Source organism: Rissa tridactyla, chromosome Z, assembly GCF_028500815.1.
Source record: "Rissa tridactyla isolate bRisTri1 chromosome Z, bRisTri1.patW.cur.20221130, whole genome shotgun sequence".
NCBI classification, from domain to species: Eukaryota; Metazoa; Chordata; class Aves; order Charadriiformes; family Laridae; genus Rissa; species Rissa tridactyla.
In genome coordinates this window covers 78337170-78361107 of record NC_071497.1, presented here as the reverse complement: position 1 = coordinate 78361107, position 23938 = coordinate 78337170, and the positions used below count along the sequence as shown (strand labels likewise).

Genomic DNA, 23938 nt, shown 5'->3' with positions numbered 1-23938 from the left:
TGTCTAACTATAATATTTTTGATGCTGCATCTCAAGGACCCAAGAACTCCAGTCTTTGCACTATAAAAAAAGGTCCATAGCATGCAATTGTATTTACTGTGTAGTTCCACTGGGTTTTTTTTCCTGTCTTCCCCTATGCTCTTTTTTTAAGATTCCCCTTGTCTGGAGCAGGGACACACACAGTAGCATTTGAGTCAAGCTACTGAAACATCCATGGCTTTGGGGCAAAGGCAAGAGTAAGTCAAAAGTCCCTACTCACCAGGTCTCTGATCACAGCCCCATTCCCTGCAGGAATTCACTTTTTCTGTGCTTCAGCCAGGGTATGGATCATGCAGTAGCACTAGAAAACCATTCCTTGCAGGCATACTCTTTGCAAGCCTTGCTCTCAGCTTCTCCAAGCTCAGACAGTATGTAATGCCACACAGTGCACTTTTTTGATAGAATCACAAAGGAGTAAATATTTCCCCTTCCGCTAGTCTGAGCCCCTTTGGAGAGATGGCTTTTTTTGGGTATTAATACCTGCCCTTTAGTCTTTCAGCTTATAGAGGCATTGAACATGGCAATGTGTCACAACTTGTAGTGGGGACAAGAGCATGATCTGTTATGGCATGGTCTTGTGAGCCACTTTGCAGCAGCGCAAGGGTGTTTGCCATTTCCATATTAGCCATAGTAACAGGGATTGTGCTCTTCTGCCAAAGCTTCTTAGCCACCCAGAGCCCAGTGCCTCTTTTGTGACAGTGTGTGTGACGTACAATAACAGTGGAGACCATCTGCATCGGTCTCTGCTGCGTCTCACACCATCAGCTCTCTGCTTTCCAGTATCAGGTCCTGCTCTACTGGACTGAGTTGAGAGGGACTGGATAAAATGCTCGCTCCAAAAATAAAGCCTCCTTGGGAAGAGAAGGGGAGGGAAAGATGAGAAAATGGGGAGAGCAAAGGGCAGCAAACACGAGAGAGAAGGGATTGACTGGCAAAGGATCAGCAAAATGGGGGAACTGGAAGGAGGCACAGACCAGAGCCCTCAGAAAAGAGTGAGGACTGCTCTGTGGTCTTCTGCCCAGTGATGTGCCCAGGAAGAAGCAGAAATACACACATAGCATCCAACAGCTCCCAAACAAAATTATTCCTCCTGGGCCAAGGGATGCCCAGCAAGACCAGAGCCAGGACTTAGGCTGCTGAGGAATACAAAAGCAAAGTTCCCTTTGTTGCTCATAACATATTATAAATGTATCACCTTGTTTACTGGTTCTACTTCTGAACCTGTCCACCTAGTACACCTTCTGAAACTAGTCCTGGACACCATTGCCAGGGCTAGCTCTCTCTCTCCTCTCTGCAGAATTCCCTCCCACTCCCCTTTGGTTACAAGCAAGCAAGAAAGCAAGCTCCACTTCATACCCTATTTCAGGTCCAGCCCCCTCCCAGGGAGGACTAGCTGCCGGTAAGAGTGGGCAGCCAAGCCTTTATGCCCACAGGTTTCCAAGCCACCATTGGGATTGGCAGTAAAGGTGTCCCCCATGGGTGAATTCCTGTGCCGTAGAAACTCATGTCTCAGGAACTGAACTGAGACCATCAATTCAGTTTCCTTGGCTCAACAAAGAGCTATCAGGCAGTAACCAATTTCACCCATTGCCAGCAGAGACAGGATTCAAGCTCCATCTGTAATTATTACCATTAAGCAAGCTAATTTTGTAGGGGAGGAGCTGCGGGCTTGCTAATATGACAGCCTTATCTATTAGCTTGTCAATTAGCTAGCAGCTCTGCTGATGGGCAGGCTGCTGCTCCGGGCCAGTCGGTCCCAGGATCAGTCCCGACCACAACAGACACCATCTAGTGATGCTGGGCAAGATGAGGGCTTCACTTGTGGAGGCAGAGGAAGGGGCTGACTTACCCCACACCTGACATTTCGTCCCTGAAAGGAGTCAGACAAGGAGAGTTTAGAGAGGAGGTGAATCAGGAGAACAGAAATCGAATGACCCTCCCGCACCTGTGGAAGGTCCAGGGTGAAAACCAAGCCCCACAGCGCTCAGTCCAGACATACACCGTGCCCTAGAAATGTGCATAGCTCAATGGCACCCAGGCTGAGTTACTTACCACAGGAAATCCTTGGCTGTGTTTTCTTTGTCCACCCTAAATCTCCGCATGAGAGCTTTCCTGTTCATATTTTGTATCAGCAGTTCCAAAACTGCAACAGTGAGCACCTGAAATATCATTATGACTAGGAAACATTTATTTGACCCATTTGTAACAATCTGCCACGTGCCATAAACCACGCTTTACTGGTAAAATAAATAAGTGAAGGAATGCACTCATTAAAAATATAATAACAAGTTGCCATCTTCAATTGTAGTCTAAGCTACTTTAATGATGCCATGTACTTCCAACAATCGTGCTGCGGCCATAATGAATGAGGTTGTTTAAGGCTGTTGTGGGAGCCTTTCCAGAGCCAAAGTGCTTTCTCCTCTGATCTGGAAGAAGGTGTAAATACAAATCAGGCTCTGTGCTGATGTTTTCAGAGGCACCTAAGTGAGTTAAGACCTTGAGCTTTATTTTTAAAGGTGATTTAAACTAAGCTCACCAAAAATATGGAGTTAAGTGCCTTAATAGCTTTTAAAACCTGACCCTGACTTATGTGTTTATGGCCTTAGGCAAAAGGAGGCAAGTCTGGTCCTGACTCTGCGCTTGAATTAATTTGTCACCTTGGCCAGCCACCTCCACCTCTCTGCATTTCTGAGTCTTCTGTGTCTTTCTTGCTTTGGCAACTGGAAACTCTTCATTTCCAGACATAACTCCTATCGTGTTTTTGCAGAGCACCCATCTCAGCAGCTGCTTGATTAGGGATGTGGCGTGGAGGTGGGACTATTAAGAAAATAATAAACTTAATTTCCAGGGATAAACTATATGAATTTTATAGTAGGCCCATATGCTGTCCCAAACAAGCATCTACAAAACCTGGGGATGCCACCAAAAGGGCTTTTCCAACTAAGAGGATGGAGTAGAGGGCACAAGTGCTCTGGATTTCTCGGCTCCTTTGACGTGTAGGGGAAGAGACAGTGGGACAACGTGTCTTTGACGGAGTGGTGTCCGGCCCCTAAATGGTGAAATGAGACTATAAAACACAGGATCAGTCTCTGTTTTCTGCCGGATCAGCACATTCTTTCTGTTATTGCAGTTATTGTTGTGTCTGAATACCTAATTAATTACAACAGTAAACGCTGGCTTCTTTAATCACAGCATCAGCTGTCCTAATCAATCTTAATAATATGGAATCTGTACTATGGCACCCATGAATTTTAATCTACATAAATTTCTTAAGACCTCTCGCAAGCTTGTTGTACGAAATGATATAATTATGGATATAGATTAGGGCTGTAGAGAGTGATTTAAATTGGATTTAAGGAGAAGGTGAATAGAGCCCTCCCACTCTGTTATTTATTTATTTATTTTAATCCTGGCCTTCACATAGATTTTTTTTTCCCTGTCATTATTTTATTTCCCCCACCCTGACTGAATAGCACTGCCTCTCTTTGATCGTCTTCCTCCCCCATCCAGACTCCTAGAGGTGACAGTGGCTAAGCTGCAGCTCCTGGGAGAGGAGTAAAATACCTCCAGGACAGTGGGAGGAATGAATAGATGGGGCAGAGCACAAAGCTGTGGATCTGGGTGATAACGCGTTTTTGTAGACTGGTGCAGGGAGTAGCACTGCAAAATAGAGTGAAATAGATGGAATAAAGCATGTCTGTTGGGAAATGCATAGGCAATCAGAAGCAGGGGGTGAAGAGGATGTCATATAGGTGTAAGGTTTACTGACTCCTTCCACCAAAGTGAAATCTCAGGGTGTCTTAGCATCTCAAAAGATGCCAGATCCTGCTTTTGTCCCTCAGAAGCAGTGGGCCCCTCTGATTTGTCTCTCAGAAGCAGTGGGCCCTTCTGACTGCAGAGAGCAGATTCCCTTGGCTTTCTCTTACCCTGAGCTGGGACAAGGACACTGTCCCATACCCCACTGAGGGGGATGGAGGGTCCCCTTTTGATGGCTTAGGCAGTAACCGTCATCCTTTTAGCTCACCACCCCCACTGGCTTCGGTGCAGCTCCTCCTGATTTACACCCCTGACCATCACAGCAGGCTCCAGCCTTCTCTCCCTACAACCATGTTCACCTGGGGCACCCATATAACAGCTTGTTTTGGACAGACACTGTAGCCGGGTTACCGGCATCTCAGAAAGGATTCTTTATAGAGCATCACTTAAACTGATTTTATTTATTTTTAACAATGTGCTTCATTCTGCCACCTCCGTCCTTTCATTCTCTGACAAAAGCTAAACGTTGGGCCTAACACTAGCTGAATTCCCCTTTAAAAAGTTGGATTTCAGTCTAGAGAGATATCAGTAGTAAGAAAGCTTCCTGGTGTTAATTTTAAAGCACTGGTATTTCATGCTGACTTGGGAAATCATCCTTGGTTTTTGGCATCAGGCAGAGGATTCAGAAAGTGACATTAACGGATCTACTTTCTTTGAAGGACTTGGGAGTCATTTCTTGACTTCTCCCTAATGAATAAGTGCTGCCTTCCTTAAATTTATATTTATGGCCATATAGTAGGTCATTGGCTTGTTTTATGTCTCCAGGTTTATGGAAGGTTATCTGCCATGGTCACCTTGTGGCATCTTGGCCAGGATTGTCTCGCAGAGAGACAATTGTATCTGAGCAGGATTTTTCCCATGGAGATATGGAAATGATCAAACTAATATAGATGCGATGTCCAGGGATAAGGCTCTTGCCCTGAGCTGCCAAATGAAGTTACTATTAGCATCTGTTTGCCCTGGCAAGGCCAGATCCTCAGCTTCTGTAAAGCAGCAAGGCTACATGGACTTCAGCGGGGATGACATGATTGATAGTTGTCCTCTGGCCTCTCAGGAGCCGCTCTGCCTCTTTCACTTCACCAGCTGATCCTCAGTGTGTACTTTACATCACGTTTAATCTTTTAAATATCTGTATGTTGGATGTAAGATCTTCATGAGTCTGACCATAAGGCAAGCTATTTCAAATGTTATCTATGGGCACATTTGCACAGATAGTCACCAGCACATCCAAGGTCTTTTGATGATGTTACAACTTAGAGATGTGATACTTCTGGTCCAAAAGCCCCTTTAAGGTGCTTTATGATATTCATGTCCCTCATCTAGTGTCTCCTATATTCCTGTGGCTCTTACCAGCCTTTACTCAATTATTTAGCTTCTGGGCCACAGGCAGCTCATACCCGGGCACAGACAGCATGCAGAGGAGCTGAGGTCTCCTCCCAGCCCTGCATGCCCGTGCTTAGCTAATATTTGCAGTAAGAGAGAAGACTGACCATCTGAATGGATAGAAAGGATGGCTGAGACAGGGTAACTCTCCTACCTTAGCACAGCATGATCTGTGTGAAGGCCACGGGTTGTACATCTTATTAAGTTATGTGTATCTTATGGAGGAATAAAGCAACCTTCCCTCATGGTCTCCTTGTGCTGAGACACAGAAATGACTCATGTCTCCTTCCCACTTTGAATTTTAGCACATGGTGCTCTGCAGCCTACAGCCACACGTAACCCCTGGGGCAGACTGGCTCTGGATTGTGAGCCCCTCGTACATCTGAGCCCTGGCTGAACTTCTCATGGGTGATTATTAAGTAGGAGGGCTGTCATTTTACCGAACACCGAATGGCCACAACTTCCTTAAATGTCTAATCCGTGTCTTGAGATTTCTGGATCGATACCAGCTGTTGGCTTCACCCACACTACAGCTGGGAGCACAGGCAGTTATGCCCTTCACTGGGTTTAATTCATCTGGCAGAGTGAGCAGCAGCATGAAGATATGCTCATGGCTGTCCAAGCTACCTTGGCTTCGTTCCGGGGTACTCGGCCGGCCCTGGAGTCTGTGTCCCTGCATCTTCACCAGTCGTGTTGGCCAGCATGGACACATCCACTGTGCTGAAGTCACATCTTCATTTGCGGAATAAATACACTCTTTGAGCTAAGGAAGACAAGTTCTTCAGTGAGCAAAGGTCATCACTTTAGCTTTTAAGAGCTGCCAAGTTAAATTCCTGCAGGCGGTGACTCACAACAACCGCTTTTCCCAAACAGCAAGGTAGGGAATGAGACTATAAGTAAAACACCGAGCCCCAAGCCAGGGGTTGCCGCCTCCCCATGCTGTCGGGATGCTTTTGACTCACTCTTTTTCAAGACCGTCCAGGGATGGCTGGGTCAATGTTAGGGTCCTATGTATTAGACCTGTCACCTTGCATCTTCTTTACCCGTAAGTTAGTGATTCCCAGCCTGGAGCAAAGCTCACTGAAACCAGGGGAGAGTCTTCCCACCGGCTTGCATGTGCTACATGCCAGGAGGAAATTCCCTGTGTGATCTGGGGCACAAGGTAGCCTCCTGAGAAAGAAGCACCCAGTTAGGTACTACCTATGCTGACAAGTCATTAAGACTCCAGAAAATAATAAACTCTAAAAGCTTTATGTGGGAGGGAAAAAGTGTGCATTTAAAGGCCTGTTGTCCCAAACCCTTTAAATAAAGCATTTGTCCAGTTTTAATATTTAATCTTAAAGGTAAACCATGATTTTAAGTGTATTTTTCCTAAGCAGAATGGCTTAGTTACAATGGACAGAGGACGACTTCAAAGGCAGGCGAGATATCCACAGATGGGGTAAGGAGAGCAGCTCTGCAGTGGGGCAGGTGGTCCTGTTCAGGACGTAGACTCAACGATAGCTGTGAGAGCGGGCAGTTCCCACCTGTGCTCAGCTAAGGCAAGGAATAAAGGAAAGGACCACAGGCAGGTACTGGTCAGTGACTTCTCCCGTATCAATGAAGAGACAATCACTGCTAATTGTTCGCATGTCAGAGAGTCCAGCTCTGAGTTCAGCTCTGAGTCCAGCCTCAGCTGGAAAGGAAGTGCTGTGAGTGTATCTCCGAAATAGCAAAGATAATTTCTTTTTCTAGCTCTATAAACAGATGAGTGCAACCAAGGAAGGGCGGTTGCCTTTGGGGCAGACACAGTAGATCACCTCCTTTACTGCAGACTGCAAAACCACAGCTATCTTATAAATATTTGCTCCCTTTATCACATGTCCCCTCACCTTCCTTGGGAGATATCTTCTACCTGACGGGACTTGGTCATTTTTCGGGGGTCCAAGTTATTATGATCCATTCTCCCAAAGTGGTGCAGGAACCGGTGTATTACTCAACTTTTCATAGCTGTTCAGTTTTCTTCTGGAACAATATGCTCAGCATTCTGGTTTAGAGGAAAACAGTTTTGAGCAGAGGTTAAAAAGAATAGACTTTACTTGCTTTCTTTTTCAAGATGGCAGGAATAAGCGGAAACAATTTTTATATTTTCCAATCATTTCCTCCAGTTTCCTGGAGCATCTGCTCTTTAAAAATATAGCTTTGCATCTCTACTATGCCTTCCACTAATCTCTCACAGGTTTTAATGAAGTGTCCTCACACCCCTTTTCAAGGGGTGAAAATCCTTATAATGGCAGTGCTTCTCCATTTCACATACATACATACTGAGAGACCTGCCAAAAGTCAGCTAGAAAATCAGCCGAACAAATTCCAAACTAATACTGAAATCCCACATATTTCTTCCTGTGACTACCCCAGCCTCCAGGTCCGTGTAATTCAGTAATGCCCATAACAAACAGAACCCTCCAAGCCTTGGCCAGCTTTCTCCCTCAAAGTTTGGTCTTCTCAACATTTCTAATTGTATTTTGGGAGAAAAGTGCAAGATCTTGCAAGCTTCCAACACGATCAATGGTGATCTTTGAAGTTAAGGCTCAAGCTGGCATTTGCATCTGTAACAAAAGACTTTCTTGGTGTTCCTTGGGTCTGTAACACTCATGTTTACCAACCTCCCCCACACTTTGGCGGCATGGAGTCAGTGTCTTTTGTTGGATAGGTCAATGGCATCAGATTTCCTTCCAAGAGGCCCACACCTTTGTAGGTTCCAAGTCCTTGCCTCCAGCCACACCTCTGTGCTTGTAGGAAGGAAGAAGGTGGGATGAAGGGGAAAGTGGTAGCTCCCTAAGGGATCATTCTACAAGTAAGAAGCCGGACGGACTGCTTAGATGTATAACAGTGCAGCACCAATAAATACAAATTAAACTCATAACAAGAGGTGAAATATTAGGTCCAAGGTGACATTTGGACTGGAGGTTCAGCCAAGCTTTGCTTTAAATATTTTATTGCTGCAGATAAAGAAAGAGCTTATCCAACACGTTTCTCTTTCTCTCTCTCTCTTTTTCTCTCCCTATCATCCAAAGGGGAAAAAGAAAAAAAAAATCTTAACTAGCTTTTGTTGTATTTGAGCTAGACTTCAAAGTTTCACAAAAATAAACAGTTTTAGGGGGGAGGACTACACACTTGTAAAGAGAGAAAATGCACTTTGAAGCCAGCAAGGGACTGCATGCCTTACACAGAGATTCACAGCATCCTCCCTGGAGCAGACAAGTGGCGTCCCCTTCCCCTCCAAGCAGCATCTCCTCTCTCACAGGGGGCTGCCTGGCAGCAACACAGTCCTTCGAAGGGTTGTTGGTATGGCAGGAGACACTGCTTTGTTCTCTTCTCCTTCCCCCTGCTATGCCACTGTTGTTTTCTGCTCTGATTGAAAGTTTCATGTGACTGTAGCTGTCGCTGAGATCTGAGTTTGCACAGCACCTAGCACAGTGTCAGTCCTGGCGAGAGCTGCTCCTCTTCTGGGACCTTCAGCCCCTGGGTCCGTTTGTCTCACACAACGTGTTGGTGGGGGAAGAGGAAGGGAGAGTGCCTGTCATGTTTTAACCCCTTAATTCCTTCTCTCTCTTGTGTCTCCACAGCACAGAGCCCCACTGCAGCAGACCCCTTGCAGCAAGCCTACGCTGGAGTGCAGCAGTACGCAGGTCGTTAGTATTAACACTTTCTCCCAATAAACCTTTCTCTTCTCTAAAGCCTTTAATCTCTGAACATGCCTGAAGGGTCTGGGGGAAGGGAGATGTTTGCTGATACAGGGGCGAGCTGGGGCACAGAGGCTCTCAGATTAAACTTGCAGTTCTTGCACAAAAAAACTATAAAGCCCAGGTTCTTCTCTCCCTGAGGAGACAACCTCCTCCCTTTCCCCAGGGAAAGGCTCCCTCTGACTTGTACCTCAGGGCAGCTTCATTGGCTGGACCAGGTCCAGCCTGCTTAGCACTGTGCACAAGTGCAAAATCGGGTCCCAGATTTGGTGGACACTTTCTATAACAGCTCTGAGTGCTGCAGAGAGAGGGGGAGATGGGCAACCAGAGCCTGCAGAGCCACTGCTGCTGTGCCCAGCAGGGTACGGTATGTCTGCACTTACCCATATTTTAGGGTATGTCTACACTGTCCATACCCCAGCTAGTTAGTTTGAGGCTGGCTTAGGAGCTATGCAGACGTACTCCTGACTTCCCAGCAGCTTTCTCCATCACTCCCAGTGGGTCAGGCTCCACTCGCACCGCCCTGTATGCTGAGCAGCTCCTTTGCAGTTGATGGACTGACACCAGCCAAAGTGACCTGGTGCAGACCACGACCCTGCCGTGTTCAGCCTCCCCTCGCGAGGTGTCCATGGCCAACGTTGCGAGGAAGCTGCCACCCCAAAGTCATTATTTCCTGTGGTAACTGGAGCAATCATGGGCTCCCGCTGAGGAATGGCTATTATCTGATGTCAGCACTGTATCTGGAAACTTAATTTAATTCTCCATGTAGGGCTTCATTTGCCGGTGTTTTAGTTATTGTCATTTATTGCTTGTGAGGTTTGATAGATGGGAAGCAGCTCAACCCTTTGAGCTGTTAATTAACCCCTCTGCACACACATGGCCCCTATCCCCCTCTCTCTGGGCTCGCAGGCGACCCGTACTCTGTATTTTTAGCAGCAAGGCACATCATCTACCATCTGTGGTACTGAATGGCTCCCCTTGTCTGCTTGGTGGGGGAGCTGAGGTGGGGCAAATTGTTTAATTGCTGCACACTGTTTCCACTCTGTTTGTGTGAGAGAAAGGAAGTCTCTATGGACATGAAAGAAAACGTATATCCAAGAATGTATGTACAACTGTGCCTATACAGCGTGTGGGCATATGAAGGTTAGGGTAAGGGAGGAAGCACACATGTGAACAGTTTTTATGAGCATGTGAATTAATCAGGGTACAAGAGAGACGACATAGGGAAACGTGTGCATGCGCTCTTTGCGTGGCTGTCAGCATGGTCATCACCGCGCTGAGCTCGTGAATGAATGTGTTTCCAGTGCTATCTGGGGTGGCTACGTGGCTCAGCAGAGACCCCCATTTACACCACATGGCTGTCCCCGGTGTTACTGCTGACGAAGCTGAAGGCAGGATGGGTGCTCAGGGCCAGGTGGCACCTCCTGGGGCACGACTGTGGTGCTTCTTCCACATCTTAGGCTGCATGAGATGGCTTTTCACAGAGCCAAAATGCAGGGGAAAAGCCCACCTTTAGCTTGGTATGGTGGTTTGGAGTGAAACCTCCTTGCTTCCCAGCACTGAAATCTGTCTGTCTTTCTTCTCTCCCTTTCTTTCTCTTATAGCTGCTTATCCTGCTGCTTATGGCCAGATTAGCCAAGCGTTCCCACAGCCACCTCCCATGATCCCACAGCAACAAAGAGAAGGTGAGTAAATGGGCTGTCCTCCTCTCTGGCCCCAGCATGCCACCCCTACCACATTGGTTCCCCTCCTCGTACACCTAGAGAGTAGCCATTAAACGCCCAATTACTTTGAATCCCCAGTCCACTAAGTCTTTTCTCCATTTCCACATGTGGCAGGGCATCATTGGCGCTAACAGTAGTATGCAGGAACACCCTCATGGGGAATCGCTGCTGAGATCCCCTCAGTCCCCAGGGAGGGGAGCATGCTGATGTGCAATGGCCATGGAAATACCTGCTAGCAACGTAGGCAATAATGTCCAGTGGGGGTCTGTGCTTGAGACAAGCAACATGAATGCGGATAAAAATGCAATTTCAGTGGAATAAAGAATTTAATAGGAAACAAAGCACTGGTGGCCCTTAATTAGAAACCAGTAACATAAGTTCAGACACTTGCTATTTAGAGAACAAAGACCCGCTGTTTAGAGAGGCTGATCTAGTCCTTTCAGCCTTCTTTGACAATCTGGAAACAGAAATCATCCCTTCTAGAGCACAATCTCTATATCAGAAAGAGACAAACCATGTAGTAAAAGTACCTATTTCTTTACATTGACTATGACAGCAGCCTGGGTTATCTAGTCCTCAGGACTGGATGGCCTCACTGGAGACATGAAAAGTAAGGAGACGTGAATCTCCCACTGCTGCAAGTAAATGTTTTGGGAGGCAAACATGCCACGTAATGTTCCCTTTACAGTCACTGGGGAGCAGTGGCATCCTCAGAGGCAATCCACTCAGCTTGTCCCAATTGTCCTCCAGGGAGTCCACTGCTCCCTTAGGATAAGAAGAGGAGACTGCTTACCTAAGTGAGGCATTTAAGTCAGGTGCTTCAGCTTAGTGTAGAGACCCTAATTTTAAATAATTACATTTCAACTTCTATCCTCTGTTAGATCACTAATTCAGATACATTCTATGTCATTCGTGTTATTATATATATATAATGACATTTAATATTTTAATATAGTGTAACAGTCAGAATGAAATGAATCAAGATTACACTATCAAACTAAAACATTCTGATGGCCTAGAACTACTTTGGGGGAGAAATCTCATTTTGTAAGAAAATTAGAAATGTCGGCATTTCGATCTAATTTGGAATTAATTTTTTTCCGATGTCAGAATTTCCTGGGGAACACAACTTCCAGCTCCTGATTAGCTCTAGTACATGTCCCTGCTGTGAGAACAGATGCACAGACCTAACGTATCGTTACAGAGATGTTTCCCCCATGCTGAAGGACTTTGCTTTTTATTACTTACTGGGGCTAGATTAAGCACAGGACAAAATGGCGAGCAGATCATTTCTCAGCATAGCATTGTGCCAGGAACCATCAGAAGCAAGAGATAACTATTGTGCACACCTTGAAGACCCACTTCCCAAAGACCCTCGTGTTCGCAAGGCGTGGTGTGTCTGTGGGTTGAGGATTTGTGTCACCCAGTGGACAAGTTATCTCATAACTCCTTGCTCCTTCCTGTAAGCAGCTGGTATTGAGGGTGGTTGGGGGCCAGATATATGAGATGAACCACCAGTACAATGCAAACTGTCATTCCCAGTGACCTCCATTTTCCTGCAGTGTTTTGATGCTGTGGCTTTCTCTGTTGCTTACTAGAAGGAGTATCTCTAAGGCACGACACTCCCTTTTAGCTGAGGGTCAAGACCTTTAAGCATCTCTAACCTTTAACATGAAAACACTGCAAGAGGGAACTCTAATAATAATAATGCTTAGTGCTGAGAAGAGTACTTTATGTTTGCAAGGACGTGCACAAACATTGATTTGTTAATGAACCAGCCCTACCACAACAATAACATCAATGATCACATTGTTAATAACAACGCTAACTCTCTGCTCCCAGATCCCGGTTGGATAACAAGCCCAGAGTCGCTTGGCTGCTGCAGCGTTCCTGTAGAGATTAGTCATTACTTCCACATGAGCACTGAGGCTGCCGGCAGCTGACAGGGAGCTTGGGGTGGAAGAGATCCAAAATGATCAAAGCTAGAGATGAAGTCTTGATTCAGGCCATGTCAACGAGGCAAAACTTGGGGGTAATTTAAAATTTGTACGGCATTACTCATCTTGATGTAGCTTCTGAAAAGCAGAAGTACACTTAGATATTAAAATAAAGTGGTGCAGGCTTGTGACTCTCATCTGCCCTGTGCTCAAACACACTGGGGACTGAATAGCAAGCAGGTGCAGAAAAGGCAATGAAATTCCAGCCTCTGGTGATTTGCCGTAGAGGTGCGGTGTGTAGCTGACCAAAGGGCTGCAGGATAACTTCCTACAACCTTGCAAGTCAGTCCATTTTTAATTACTGGCTTTTAATTACAGTCCATTTAATTATAGGCTAGTCATAGCCTTTTCTTATGCCACTGATTCCCAGTGTTGGGGATGCAATGATAGATAACTGCTGTCAGCACGGGTATATATTTACTCATATTGCCAGTGGACACCCAGGGATAGATTGGATCTGCAGCTGTCCCCATGATAAAAAACTAACAATGAGCTGGAGGGTGAGGAGCATAGGCAGAACAGTGGTTTAGCAGCTCAGGTCCAATCAAGCCAAATCAACATGGGCCCACCACAGAATTCTTTACCATGTGCTTCTGTGCTCTCAATCATGGATTTTTCCATTATCCAGCATGGTTTGCCTGTAATTTAAAGACCATTCGTAAACTGTGCATTCCTTAAAAGTTTTCTTTCCTTTTTGTCCAAATCAAGGCTATCTGTGCTTAAGTATTAATGAACAGAAATATCTATAACTTAAAGCCATAAAACCAAGAGCCATGGTAGATGTCAGGGTAGAAATGAACCTTGATTCTACTCTCATAATGTGTCACGAAGATTAGATTTCGAGCTAACTTACAGCCCTTTTGAAAACCGAAGTAAAGTCTGTGGTAAAGAATTTTAGCACTGTATCAGCCTTGAACTGCCAAGTATACTGATCTCCAACAATCCATTAACTCAGCGCAAAACAAGACCTTTCTCTCCAATGAGATAGTTGGAGCCTTCACTAAGGTTTTGCCATACCAGCTGCAATTTTCCTCTCGCACCAGTGATCCTGATCAAATCCTTTAAAACTCATTGCATGTGTGCACTGAGAACTAACTTAGCTCTTCACAGCATTCTAAGCTGAGCAACTCATGCCTTTGGTTTCTTAAAAATATACATGTATATACAAAGACGAGGTCATACACATAAACACATAGTCTTCCATGGAGTGCACAGATTAGCTTGACTCAGGCATAAAAAAACACACAAGAAGGTAGAAGGGCCGAGGTAGAGAGAGCTTGGTTTTGAATTCTTTAGCAAGGAGTCTAACTGTGACAGGTAACTTACGGATGGATGGATGGATGGATGGATGGATGGATGGATGGATGGATTTAACAAGAAATTGGTCGTTAAATTCGAATAGCAGAATTTTCATATGTGAGGATGGTATAACAAATCAAACCATCCCAGGCTGTTTCTAAGTAGCAGGTGCAGTTTTCAACACTGGAAATCACTAAAAGGGCTCTGTGTTTGGGAACAGAGTGGGTTTGGCCTTGAATGCCTGGGTTGGTATGGGAAGCTGCAGCACGGGTTTCCCAGCCACATTTCAGAGCTGCACTGGGCTTTGAGGATGGTCCCTGCTTTTTCACACCCTCCCTGGTCTCTTCCTCTTGGTCTGTGAGCAGTGTGAGGCAAAGCTGATTTCAAGGTGAACTAAGGGTTGTTCTCTCCTTGAGCCCAACCTCCAAACCTGGTGTAGATGAAGTTGTGTGCTTCCTGGTCTGCCTTCAGCCTTAGTAGGTGCTTCTCAGCACACACAGGCAGAATCCCTACTCATGCACAACACATCCAAGACCCCAGGAAATGCAGCTGGCATTTTTGAAAGACTTTGCCAGTTTTGCAGAGCAAACTGCTGGCTCTGGTGATGTCAGTGGGAATTTTGCCACTAATTGCAGCAAAGCCAAGATTTTACCCATTCTATTATAAAGTGGATCTCAAATCCCACAGCAGAAGTGCTCTGGGGCATGTTCAGATGAAAGAATGAATTTTTCCCTGCTATTCTGGACTATGGTCTTCTCCTGGGCAGGATTTTCTCAATTCTAACAGACACCTAAGGGGGTCGGTATTTGTTTAACACTTTCAGACCGCTTCATATCTAGTTTATCATGCCAATAACTCCACATGTGTGGAAATGAACTGCAGAAAGGACTGGAGGATGGTTACTCAGTGAGGAGACTAAGGAAGAGACAGACGGGAGGTGGGGGAAAGACGGAAAAGCTTGGCATGAAATAGGGGAGCCTGATTGTGGGCCACTGAGGTTCAAAAGTAATTTAGCTAAGCAGATGACCGGGTGCCTAATTAGTTAATTATCCCACCATACCACTATCCCCCCCATTTGGAAGAAACCCTGTTACCATCCTCATGACCTCTAGGAAATGCACAAGTTGCAAAGGATCAGCTGTTCCTTCGTGACAGTCCTTTTAGCAAATTAGTGGGGAAAATTGTGCTTAGCAAATATTCATTAGGGCTTCATTTTCCATTAATCCAAAAGGAAATGTGGAGAGCCTGTGACTTCAATCACGCTGAGGCCCAGGAATTTTAATGAGCTTTAAATGGGCATCTGTCAGAATCCTGACTTTGCTGTACTTCTCCTGCCAGCCGGGGGGATGAGTAATGGCTAATAAAAGGTGGGAGCATCTATGCAAACTCCTCTCCCTAACAGGAAAGTCAAAGTTGTAATTTGCTGTGTTATGACACCATAATTATGCCCTGATGAAGAAAACGAGAGTATTCAAAAAACCCTCTCCTTCCCCACACTCTGCCCCAGATGTACACGGGGGAAAGTTGTCTAAGTCAGGCCACAGGGTTGCAGGCACGTGGGCTGGAAGGAAGGAGAAAACCCTGCATCCCTCAGTCCTCTTACGTTCACAGCAAGGAACACGCACTGCACCCCTTCATCTCGACCCCCATGAGCAAAGCAGAGCTGGAGTTACCTGTCGAGGTCAGTGCAGAGCTGGGCAGCAGCTGAAAGTACCTTTGGAAATAAGAGCATGACAAAAACAATCCCTGCCTGCTCAAACTATGCAGTTTTCTGCTAGTGAACACTGCAAGGGGTTTAAATGCTTATTTTTTTCAACAAACCCACTTGGACGCACCTGTTCCCTTTTGACTTTTTGCTCACATACTGCATGTTTAAAAATAAAAGTCATATTGAAAAGTTTCATTCTAGGCTATTTGACCAGAGGCAGATTCTCCCTCTTCTGCCCCAAAGTACAATTTCAACAGAACATTTTCTGAGGGTCTCTACTTTAACAAAACTGCATATTCCAACTAAAGACTCCACTCTGGATATTTTTCCAAGCACTTTCTTAGGTCTGTAAGAGTATGTGTTACAGCACTGAGGTGAAAAAGGCAGTTCCTCTTGTCTCGTAATTTGAATTTAAATACATCTGTAGTCTTTCTTGCAGAACTCTCTAGAATAGGGGACATGGCCAAACTGTCCAGTTTTGTGGGAGCCTTCAGGCGGAGGCAAGCTGGGGGGCTGAGTGTAAAATTCTGAAAAACAAAATAAGCCTGTGGGTTTTGCATATGTTTCTACTTGTTATCACAATCCTCACACAGACACAAGAAGGACAATGAAACTTCTGCATGCAGACACTGAGAAGAGGCAAGATTTAGTGTGGGTCACCCAAAACTCTACAGATTAAATGAGATTATGAGGAGCAAAAAAACCCTATGAACTTCATTCTTTCATTCTTTTTGTTCTTATTGCATGGTCTAGCGACAGAGAATGTAGGGGGGTTTTTTGTGTGTGTATGGTTGGACTCGATGATCTCAAAGGTCCCTTCCAACCATGAAGATTCTATGATTCTATGGTTCCTTCATTCTGTCTTTCCATGGCCACATGTGTTGCTGCCTTCCTCTGTCTCTAGATTTTATCCTGATGTCTGTCCTGGGAAGGTTAATGAAATTAGCATAGCTTCTAGGTGACTTTCTGAGTTCCTGGTCTTCCGCTTTGTCCATTCCTCTGAGACTACAGACTGCTTCCTACAGGTGACCCCTCACCAGTCAGAGAGAGGGGATGCCAAAGTAAATCTCTACCATGTGCTTTCTCATATCCTATTTCTCTCCATTCATGGGTCGTCTTTTTCTCTTGATAGGACCAGAGGGCTGTAACCTGTTTATCTACCATCTGCCCCAGGAGTTTGGGGATGCTGAGCTGATGCAGATGTTCCTGCCTTTCGGTAATGTCATCTCCTCGAAAGTGTTTGTGGATCGGGCGACAAACCAAAGTAAATGCTTTGGTGGGTAAAGATAACAAAACAATTAGATTCATCCAGGAAAGGGCTTTCTCTAAATACTTTACCTTTCAAACTGCTTTCTTTCTGCTTAAGCTTTATGATTTCTCTCAATTTACTCCTGTCAATACTTTCCCCCTTCCCTCTTTCTCTCCTAATTGTCTCATGCTCAGAGTTGTGTGCGCTGCTTAGAGGTGAAGGTTTGGCAGCAGGGTGCTGTGGCTGCTTGCGGCAGGGTGGAAAATTTCCCTCCTTGGAAGGGGAGGTGGGGAGGGTATAGAAAAGACTAAAGCACCCAGAGCGAAATGGAGGGGGCTGGTGGGGTACGTGAAATGCTGATGGGGTCAGCAGAGGGAGCACGTGGCAGAAGGGGAATTCCTGTACCTAACGAAAAGGAAAGACAAGTCGTGGGGTTGAAGGGAAGACAGAGCTGTGGGGGCAGCTTTCCAGCAGCTGTGATGCATTAGAATGCAAGGGGACAAGGGCTGAACAGTAGCCGAAAGCCTGGTCTTTTGGGGGGATGGCTGCTCGGCGGACGGCAGGCAGCCTTATTCTGAGCCCACTGGACCTGAGCCAGCACCACAGTAGATACAGGTAGACCGAGCTAACCCTGTGCCTCAGCTGTCAGGACGTGCTAAGAGGCCGGGTTTGAAAGCTGCACTACGCTCACACAGCTCTGGCCTCACTGCTGGCTCAATCCACCAGCTGGAGCATGGAAAGAGCAGAGTCTCAGCTGCCTGTGAGCCACCAGGTAGGGACACCCTGAGCTGCACCCACAGATGGAGCACTGGGCCAGCCAACAGCCACCTGGTGATAAGTGCATGGTGTCTGAGTGGGATCCCACCGTTTGGGAAAGTGTTGCTGTGATGGTTCCCTTCTGGCAGTGCAACAGCACGGGGAACCTGCCACATCTGATCCCAACCCACCTGGCGGACAGGGAATCTCCACCATCCATGTGCCCACCGCTGGGATGTGCAATCCTGCACTCTTTGCAGACCTTCCCTGAGAAGTGCAATGGGACAAATTATTGCTTTTCTTTTCCTGTTACTTGCAGCTGATCTGGACTCTGTCTCTCAGGCAAACTTCCAGAGCTAAGACTTATTGGAGTTTCATTCGATTTTAAAACCACTTTCAGTCTCCACACTATGCTTCCCTTCCTTGCTGCCTTCCGCTTCCTTCTCCCGGACAGCCCACCTCCCAAAACTCTTACCTCATCCCTTGCTAGCTTTGCTGCATGTCAGACGGTACTTCCAAGAGTTTCCTGCCCCTTCCCTATGCACAGTTCCTCCTGCCCGTTCACAGAGGGTCTCAACAGGCCATTTCCCCCTGTCCCCCGATGTAAGGGGACACAGTGTTCCCCTTCACCAGTAGTCTTTGGGTTTCTGCACTCTCAAACACTAGAGGAACGAAGGACAAAAGAGTTTGGTGTAAAGAGGCAATTGGGAAATTCAAGTGAGAAATTATGAATTAGTCCCATTCTCTCCAGAGCCCACCTGCTTTTTACAGCTTTAATCATATAAAAGTTCATAACAAGACGAGCAGACAAGCACAGCTCTAGGTGACATTGAAAACTAATGCTCCAATGATACCCACAGGTTAGAAATGGACACTTGACAATGAAATTGCCATTCCTATCCTAAATATTGAGGGTACTACTGAGCCTGGTTCTCCACACGTTTACAAGTGGAAAGACCAAAGGCAAATGGAGAAAAAATGAGATGAAAGTCAAAGCCAGCAAGGGAGAGTATTTCTGGACAGGTATTCACCTTAACTCGTCTTAGCTCAAAGGTTCTTTGGTTATAAATGTTCATGAGGATAGCAACACATACCTAGCTTGTGGAGCAGGGTTGTGGGGTTGGCTTTATTGCTGCTCCCCAAGGTACTGTGAGGTCGAGGCTTATAGCTGAGCAGGAACTGAGGGATCTTCGCAGAAATTTTTCTTAACATTGAGTCTTACTGGGAGAACCTAAACATCAACTTGTTTGATGAAGCAACCTTCAAAACTAATGGTAGGATATTCCAGCCTGAAAGCTGGAAGGTGCCATTTGGAGGTGTAAACTCAAGAGCACAGGGAAGCAAAAGCAGGAACCAGAGATTACTAGTGAATCTGAGCCACCTTATATTAGCTTCTGAGACACGGATATCCATGTCCAGTCAGTTTTGGGTCCCAGGTGTCAAGCACCAGTTTTCTCTGGCGTTAACTTACTTTCCCATAGCACTGAGTGCCGGTGGTGACTGCTGGTCTCAGACAAACAGGTTGCCTATGCTGCCATGTGCACCACCTGCAAAAGGACAGAAATAGAAGTACAGGTAGCTAATTATCACAAGGATGTCACACTGCTCTTCAAAACCTCCCATCCTGCTGACCTTCAACTTCAGAGCAATGTGAAAATGTGGAGGGTATTACAGATAATCAGGCCTTCCATTTGTTTTAAGTCCACTGAAGCGGGTGCTGATTATAATTTTTTGTTCAGAAATTCAATTTTTAAAAAAAAAAAGGTACCTTTTCCTAAAGGAAAAGAAGGGCTTTTGTTAACTTTGAAAGTAAGAAAACTCCTTCCTTTTCCTGCTTAAACATTTCCCAAAACTCAATATGTAAAAACATAGCATTTGTATTTTTTTAACCCAGCTAGATCTCTCCAACTGGTAGCCTGGGGGAACAATTCTGTCTGGCCCCAGAAAGATATTCCACCATTATATGACCTTTTAAAATGTATCTGCTATGCAGATCCCAAGTAAATTGCTGTAACAGAGTCTAGCCCCAGGTTGTCGAGAAATTGTCAAGAAGTCCTGCTTTAGACAAACTTAAAAAATTCAATGGAGAAAAATGTCACCATGTTTTTTTTTTTTTTCCATGGGAACAGAAATTACTTCATTTGCTGCTCTCGTCTCACTGTTGAACGACCTGTAAGCAGCTGGCCCAAAGTGAGTGACTCAGTAGAGCATTATCTCAAAATAGGATTTTTATTCCTTCCTGTTCGGCTCTGACTTCTCCCCTGCATTTCCAGCACAAAGTTATCTACTTCAGCTGCTACTGGCAGGATAGTGTAGGGGCAGCAATGGGAGTGTTAGGAAGAAAGTGAGATCAGCCACGAGCCTTGCTACTGGTTTGTGGAGTCCACGACCCTGCAGAGAACCATTAGCACCTGCGCTGAAGAAAGCATGCTGCGGTCACGAAGGCTTTGACTTTCCCCATTCAGAGGCCGCCGCCTCCTGGCTGACAAGGAGCAGCGAGGAATGCAAGCTACAGCCAACACCGGTCTCATGTATAAATGTGACAGTGCTCAAAATATGTCTCTTGTTTTCCATAGCAGGACTGCTTGCTGTAGCGTGTAAGACTGACAAGAAGCAACCCTGACTTCTCGCTGAAGAAAGTCATTTAAATTGGGAGGCTGCTTTGCCTTCAACTTTTCTTCTGGCGCACACATCCAGGCTACACCCAAATCCTTCATTTTCTCTTACAATTTTTCAAACCTCTCTCTTTTATTTCCCCCCCTATCATGATGCAGCTGTAACATGGTCAAGTGCAGACCACGCTTCTCCCTTCCACCCACCAACACCCTGTCTATCCCCATGGCCTCAGCCTCCATCGCACCGACCATATCAGCATCTCCTCAGGCGCTGCCCTCTCGTATTCAGACTTACTGATTTCACCATCACAGCTCCTCACCGTTCTGCCCTTCTTGCTCCTCTCTCACTAGTCCTTCACTCAAAGCCCAGCTGATACCTGTAGCCACTTCCCATGCACTTCTTTTACAGCCAGCATGTTTCTCCTGCTGGGCCATGCTGTCCGTTCCCACTGGAACGGCAGGGTCACAGCAGGAACCATTGTCTCACTCAGGGAAAAGTTACACTTAGTCAGATGCTCCTTGGAGACAGTGACTCCCATTCTCACAGCAGGCTGATCTAGGAAGTAGTGCACGGAGTGCCACAGCCTGAATGTCAATTTCTGCAGGACCCTGGAGCTCGTCTCTGCACAAGGCAGAGTCTGTGCTGGGTCTCTTACCTTCCCACTGCACATGTGTAAGTTCTTCTGTGTGTAGGTATGCTAAATGTCAGAGGACATGGAATACATTTATGTGCTGGTCTCAGTGGTTCTGGTGATAATTCCCCTCTCAGTTATGCAGATAATTTAGATGTGACCAGTTTGTGTACAAGGCAAAAAGAAAACTCCAGTATAATGACACAGTTAAGGCTGATAGGGCAAGTAGTCAATGTGAGAAGAGCCATTCTTCACTCTGCCCACACATGGCTAACTCTACCTATGTTGTAGGGTGATGCTACAATACAGTCCTAATTTCAGGAGCATTCACTGTTGTCACACAAGACATAGTTTGAGAAGGCATTTGAATATGTTAAAACTAGCGAAACAGGGAGACAGGCATGTTCTAGGAAAATGTTTTAACAGGGAAGAGAGAGAAAGGATAGGTTTGGGCAATATTAATTAGGAAGACATGACAGAAATTAGAAAAACGAGGATGTGGATGGAGCAGCAGAGGCCAAATGATTACCCCAAGGTGTCAAATAAATGTAGATAAATTAAAGTTGGAGGAATTGCTTTACTGGTGCACTTGGAAATTCATTCCTCCAGTCACCTCTTTCTCAGAGCAGTGAGCACCTGGATCTGCCAGCTCTTTGCACGTCATCGAGCAGCAGACACTGTCAGGCCAGTTCTGTTCTGTGCCCCAACCCTGTCCCTCACATGTGTCTCCTTGGCATGTGCCTGTTCCCCATACCCGCTGGTGCGGCAGCTTCAGTTTCTTCCCATGGTGCAATGACTCCAGGATACTTTGAAGAACCTCTTCTATGCCCACTGGTTTCCCTCCACTCAACATGGTATGACACCCCTAGTGTAAGCAACTGCAATTCTTGGGTTTTTTCCTCCTTTTCTATGCATTCCAGATGTACTTTCACACTGGCAGTAGGGATGTCCCACCCCTTCTTGAAATGTCCCACATAAATGTAGCAAGGAGCATTCTGGCTTTGACCAAAAAGCTGCGAGGGCTTCGTATGTCCATAGGTTTATATGGCCTAAAGGAAATATCCTATTTGACTCTTGGTACAACATGGACATCAGGTCTTATTCCAGATTCCTACAGACAGTCCACTCAGAAGTTGCTAGTGCTCCACCCCATTTGGAAAAACATCCAGTCTTCTCTGAAGAGCCAAAAGAGAGGAGATGATAGCACCATTTGATGAGGGTCATACTAGTTAATTACCTTCACTGTTAAATATTTCTATTGCCTACTAAATTTCTCACTCCTACCTTGTGAAAAGAAACAGGGGAGCCAAAGGAGAGAGATTAAAGGCAAGAAAAGCAGTGAAGAATGAGGACTGGACACAGGAGGGAGTGGAGCTCAGGAGAAGAGCGGAGGGTTGGGTAGAGCTTGTATTATGTTATTAGAAATACATTATGGCAGTTCAAGACTGCAGTGTGGTGGCAGAAAGGTGGAGTGGGAGACGCAAGGCAGCAGGCAGGTCATGATGGTCTACAGAGTTTCAACCTGGAAGCTGAAGCAGAAAGAACAGAAACACCAAGAGACTGGGACATCAGCAAAGCTATTCAGGGCCCTGGGACCAGGGGTATTGCAGATCAGGTCTGAAGTGCATTGGCAGTACTCCATAAGACATAGGAGTAGAACAACAGACCCTGAGCTACATCAGAAAAATATTGCTCAGCACCTGCTCACAATGTACCTCCAACAGGCCCTGCCAAATCTGGCAGTTTCTCATTTAATAATAAAAAAAGACATCTCTCCTTAAGTTCATAGAGAGACATGAGCAGGTCCAGGAGTAAGGTGGTGTAAGGGTAAGAAATTCCAGTCCCATGTTCCAGCCCCATCTGAACAACCATAGGTCAACCTAGCTGTGTGCCTTGGGCTCGCCCTCTTGCAGCAGGACAATGACTGCTTTTCACAGGGCTTTAAGATCCATGGATGAGGAGAGTTATTTATCAGCTCAAAGTCTTTTTGGGTTACTTTTCTGATTCTTCTTTTGGTAAATAGGAAGATTCTCACCAGAGAGAGGAATTGTTAGAAAGCACTTGGGAGAGACGTGGAGCTCTGTTTGCTGCTGTTACCAGTATTCTGTTTAAATTTGATTTTTTTTCTCTCTTTTGACTTTAAACTGATTTCAAATTTCCTAAGAAAGTCTCTACCAAGCCTTTCTCCCTCTAGCCTGTGAAATTAGGCTATGTCCTTTATTTTGCATGATCTAGTGGCAATACATTTTGTTTCAGGTCCCTGGACAGTATCAGATTGTCATTCCCACATAGCTACCGGCTACAGACCAAAGCTCAGAGTGTCATGGAAGAAGCCACTCATTTGAGTGGCAAAGTTGAGACAATATGGAAACAATTTTCCAGGCACATTAAGCATGCCTGATCCCTGGAGTGTTTTGGTTCAGATCAGCACTAGTTTGTTGTGGTCCTCTCCACTCTGAAGGACCTGGCACAGACAGCCAGCCAAGGAGAGATTCGTGAGTCGGAAAGTAAGCCAAGGGGAGGAGGACACTGTTAGAGGGGTTCTTAGGACTCCCAGAGGAAAGGGAACGAGGCACAAAGGTTTATTATTTGCTAGCTAGTCTCTGTTATGCTCCAAAGCATCCAGGCTCTGAGATTTCAGGTCCGCAAAGTAAGGATGGGACTCTTCTCCAGCTGATAAGGAAAGAGTTGTGTGCCTACGAAAGAGAAGGAGCTGTTCATAAAACTCAGCGCACAGCACCTCCAGCCATTGCAGTCGGCTGGGGGAGGCTTTAGGGGGAGGAGGAGGAGCGGGAGAAGTATTAGGGCTGTGAGCCACTATTCATTTACAAACTATAATTAATTTGATGTTTAGATTAATTTCTGATGCACTCTCAAAGGTGCACTGAAAGCATTTTTCCTTTATTATAATGTTGATTGCTTATTGGGGAGATAAATCTAACTGTCAGTTATGCACTGACTTACCAAAACTTTCAGACCAAGCAAGCATGTACGC

The 23938-nt window shown here is 45.8% G+C and overlaps 1 protein-coding gene across 38 annotated transcripts in view; it reads left to right on the top strand.

The window, feature by feature from the left end:
- Window positions 1-23938, top strand: part of CELF4 (CUGBP Elav-like family member 4) — a 687335-nt gene that overhangs the window by 648748 nt on the left and 14649 nt on the right. For 6 of the 38 annotated variants that reach the window (XM_054185283.1, XM_054185281.1, XM_054185282.1 and 3 more), the window contains 3 exons: window positions 8847-8909; window positions 10372-10377; window positions 10568-10648. In XM_054185283.1, coding sequence (XP_054041258.1) covers window positions 8847-8909; window positions 10372-10377; window positions 10568-10648 — 150 coding nt within the window. Of the gene's footprint in view, window positions 1-8846; window positions 8913-9755; window positions 9761-10371; window positions 10378-10567; window positions 10649-16823; window positions 16968-23938 lie in introns of all 38 variants that reach the window. The other 32 variants (XM_054185257.1, XM_054185255.1, XM_054185256.1 and 29 more) reach the window with 10 other exon arrangements.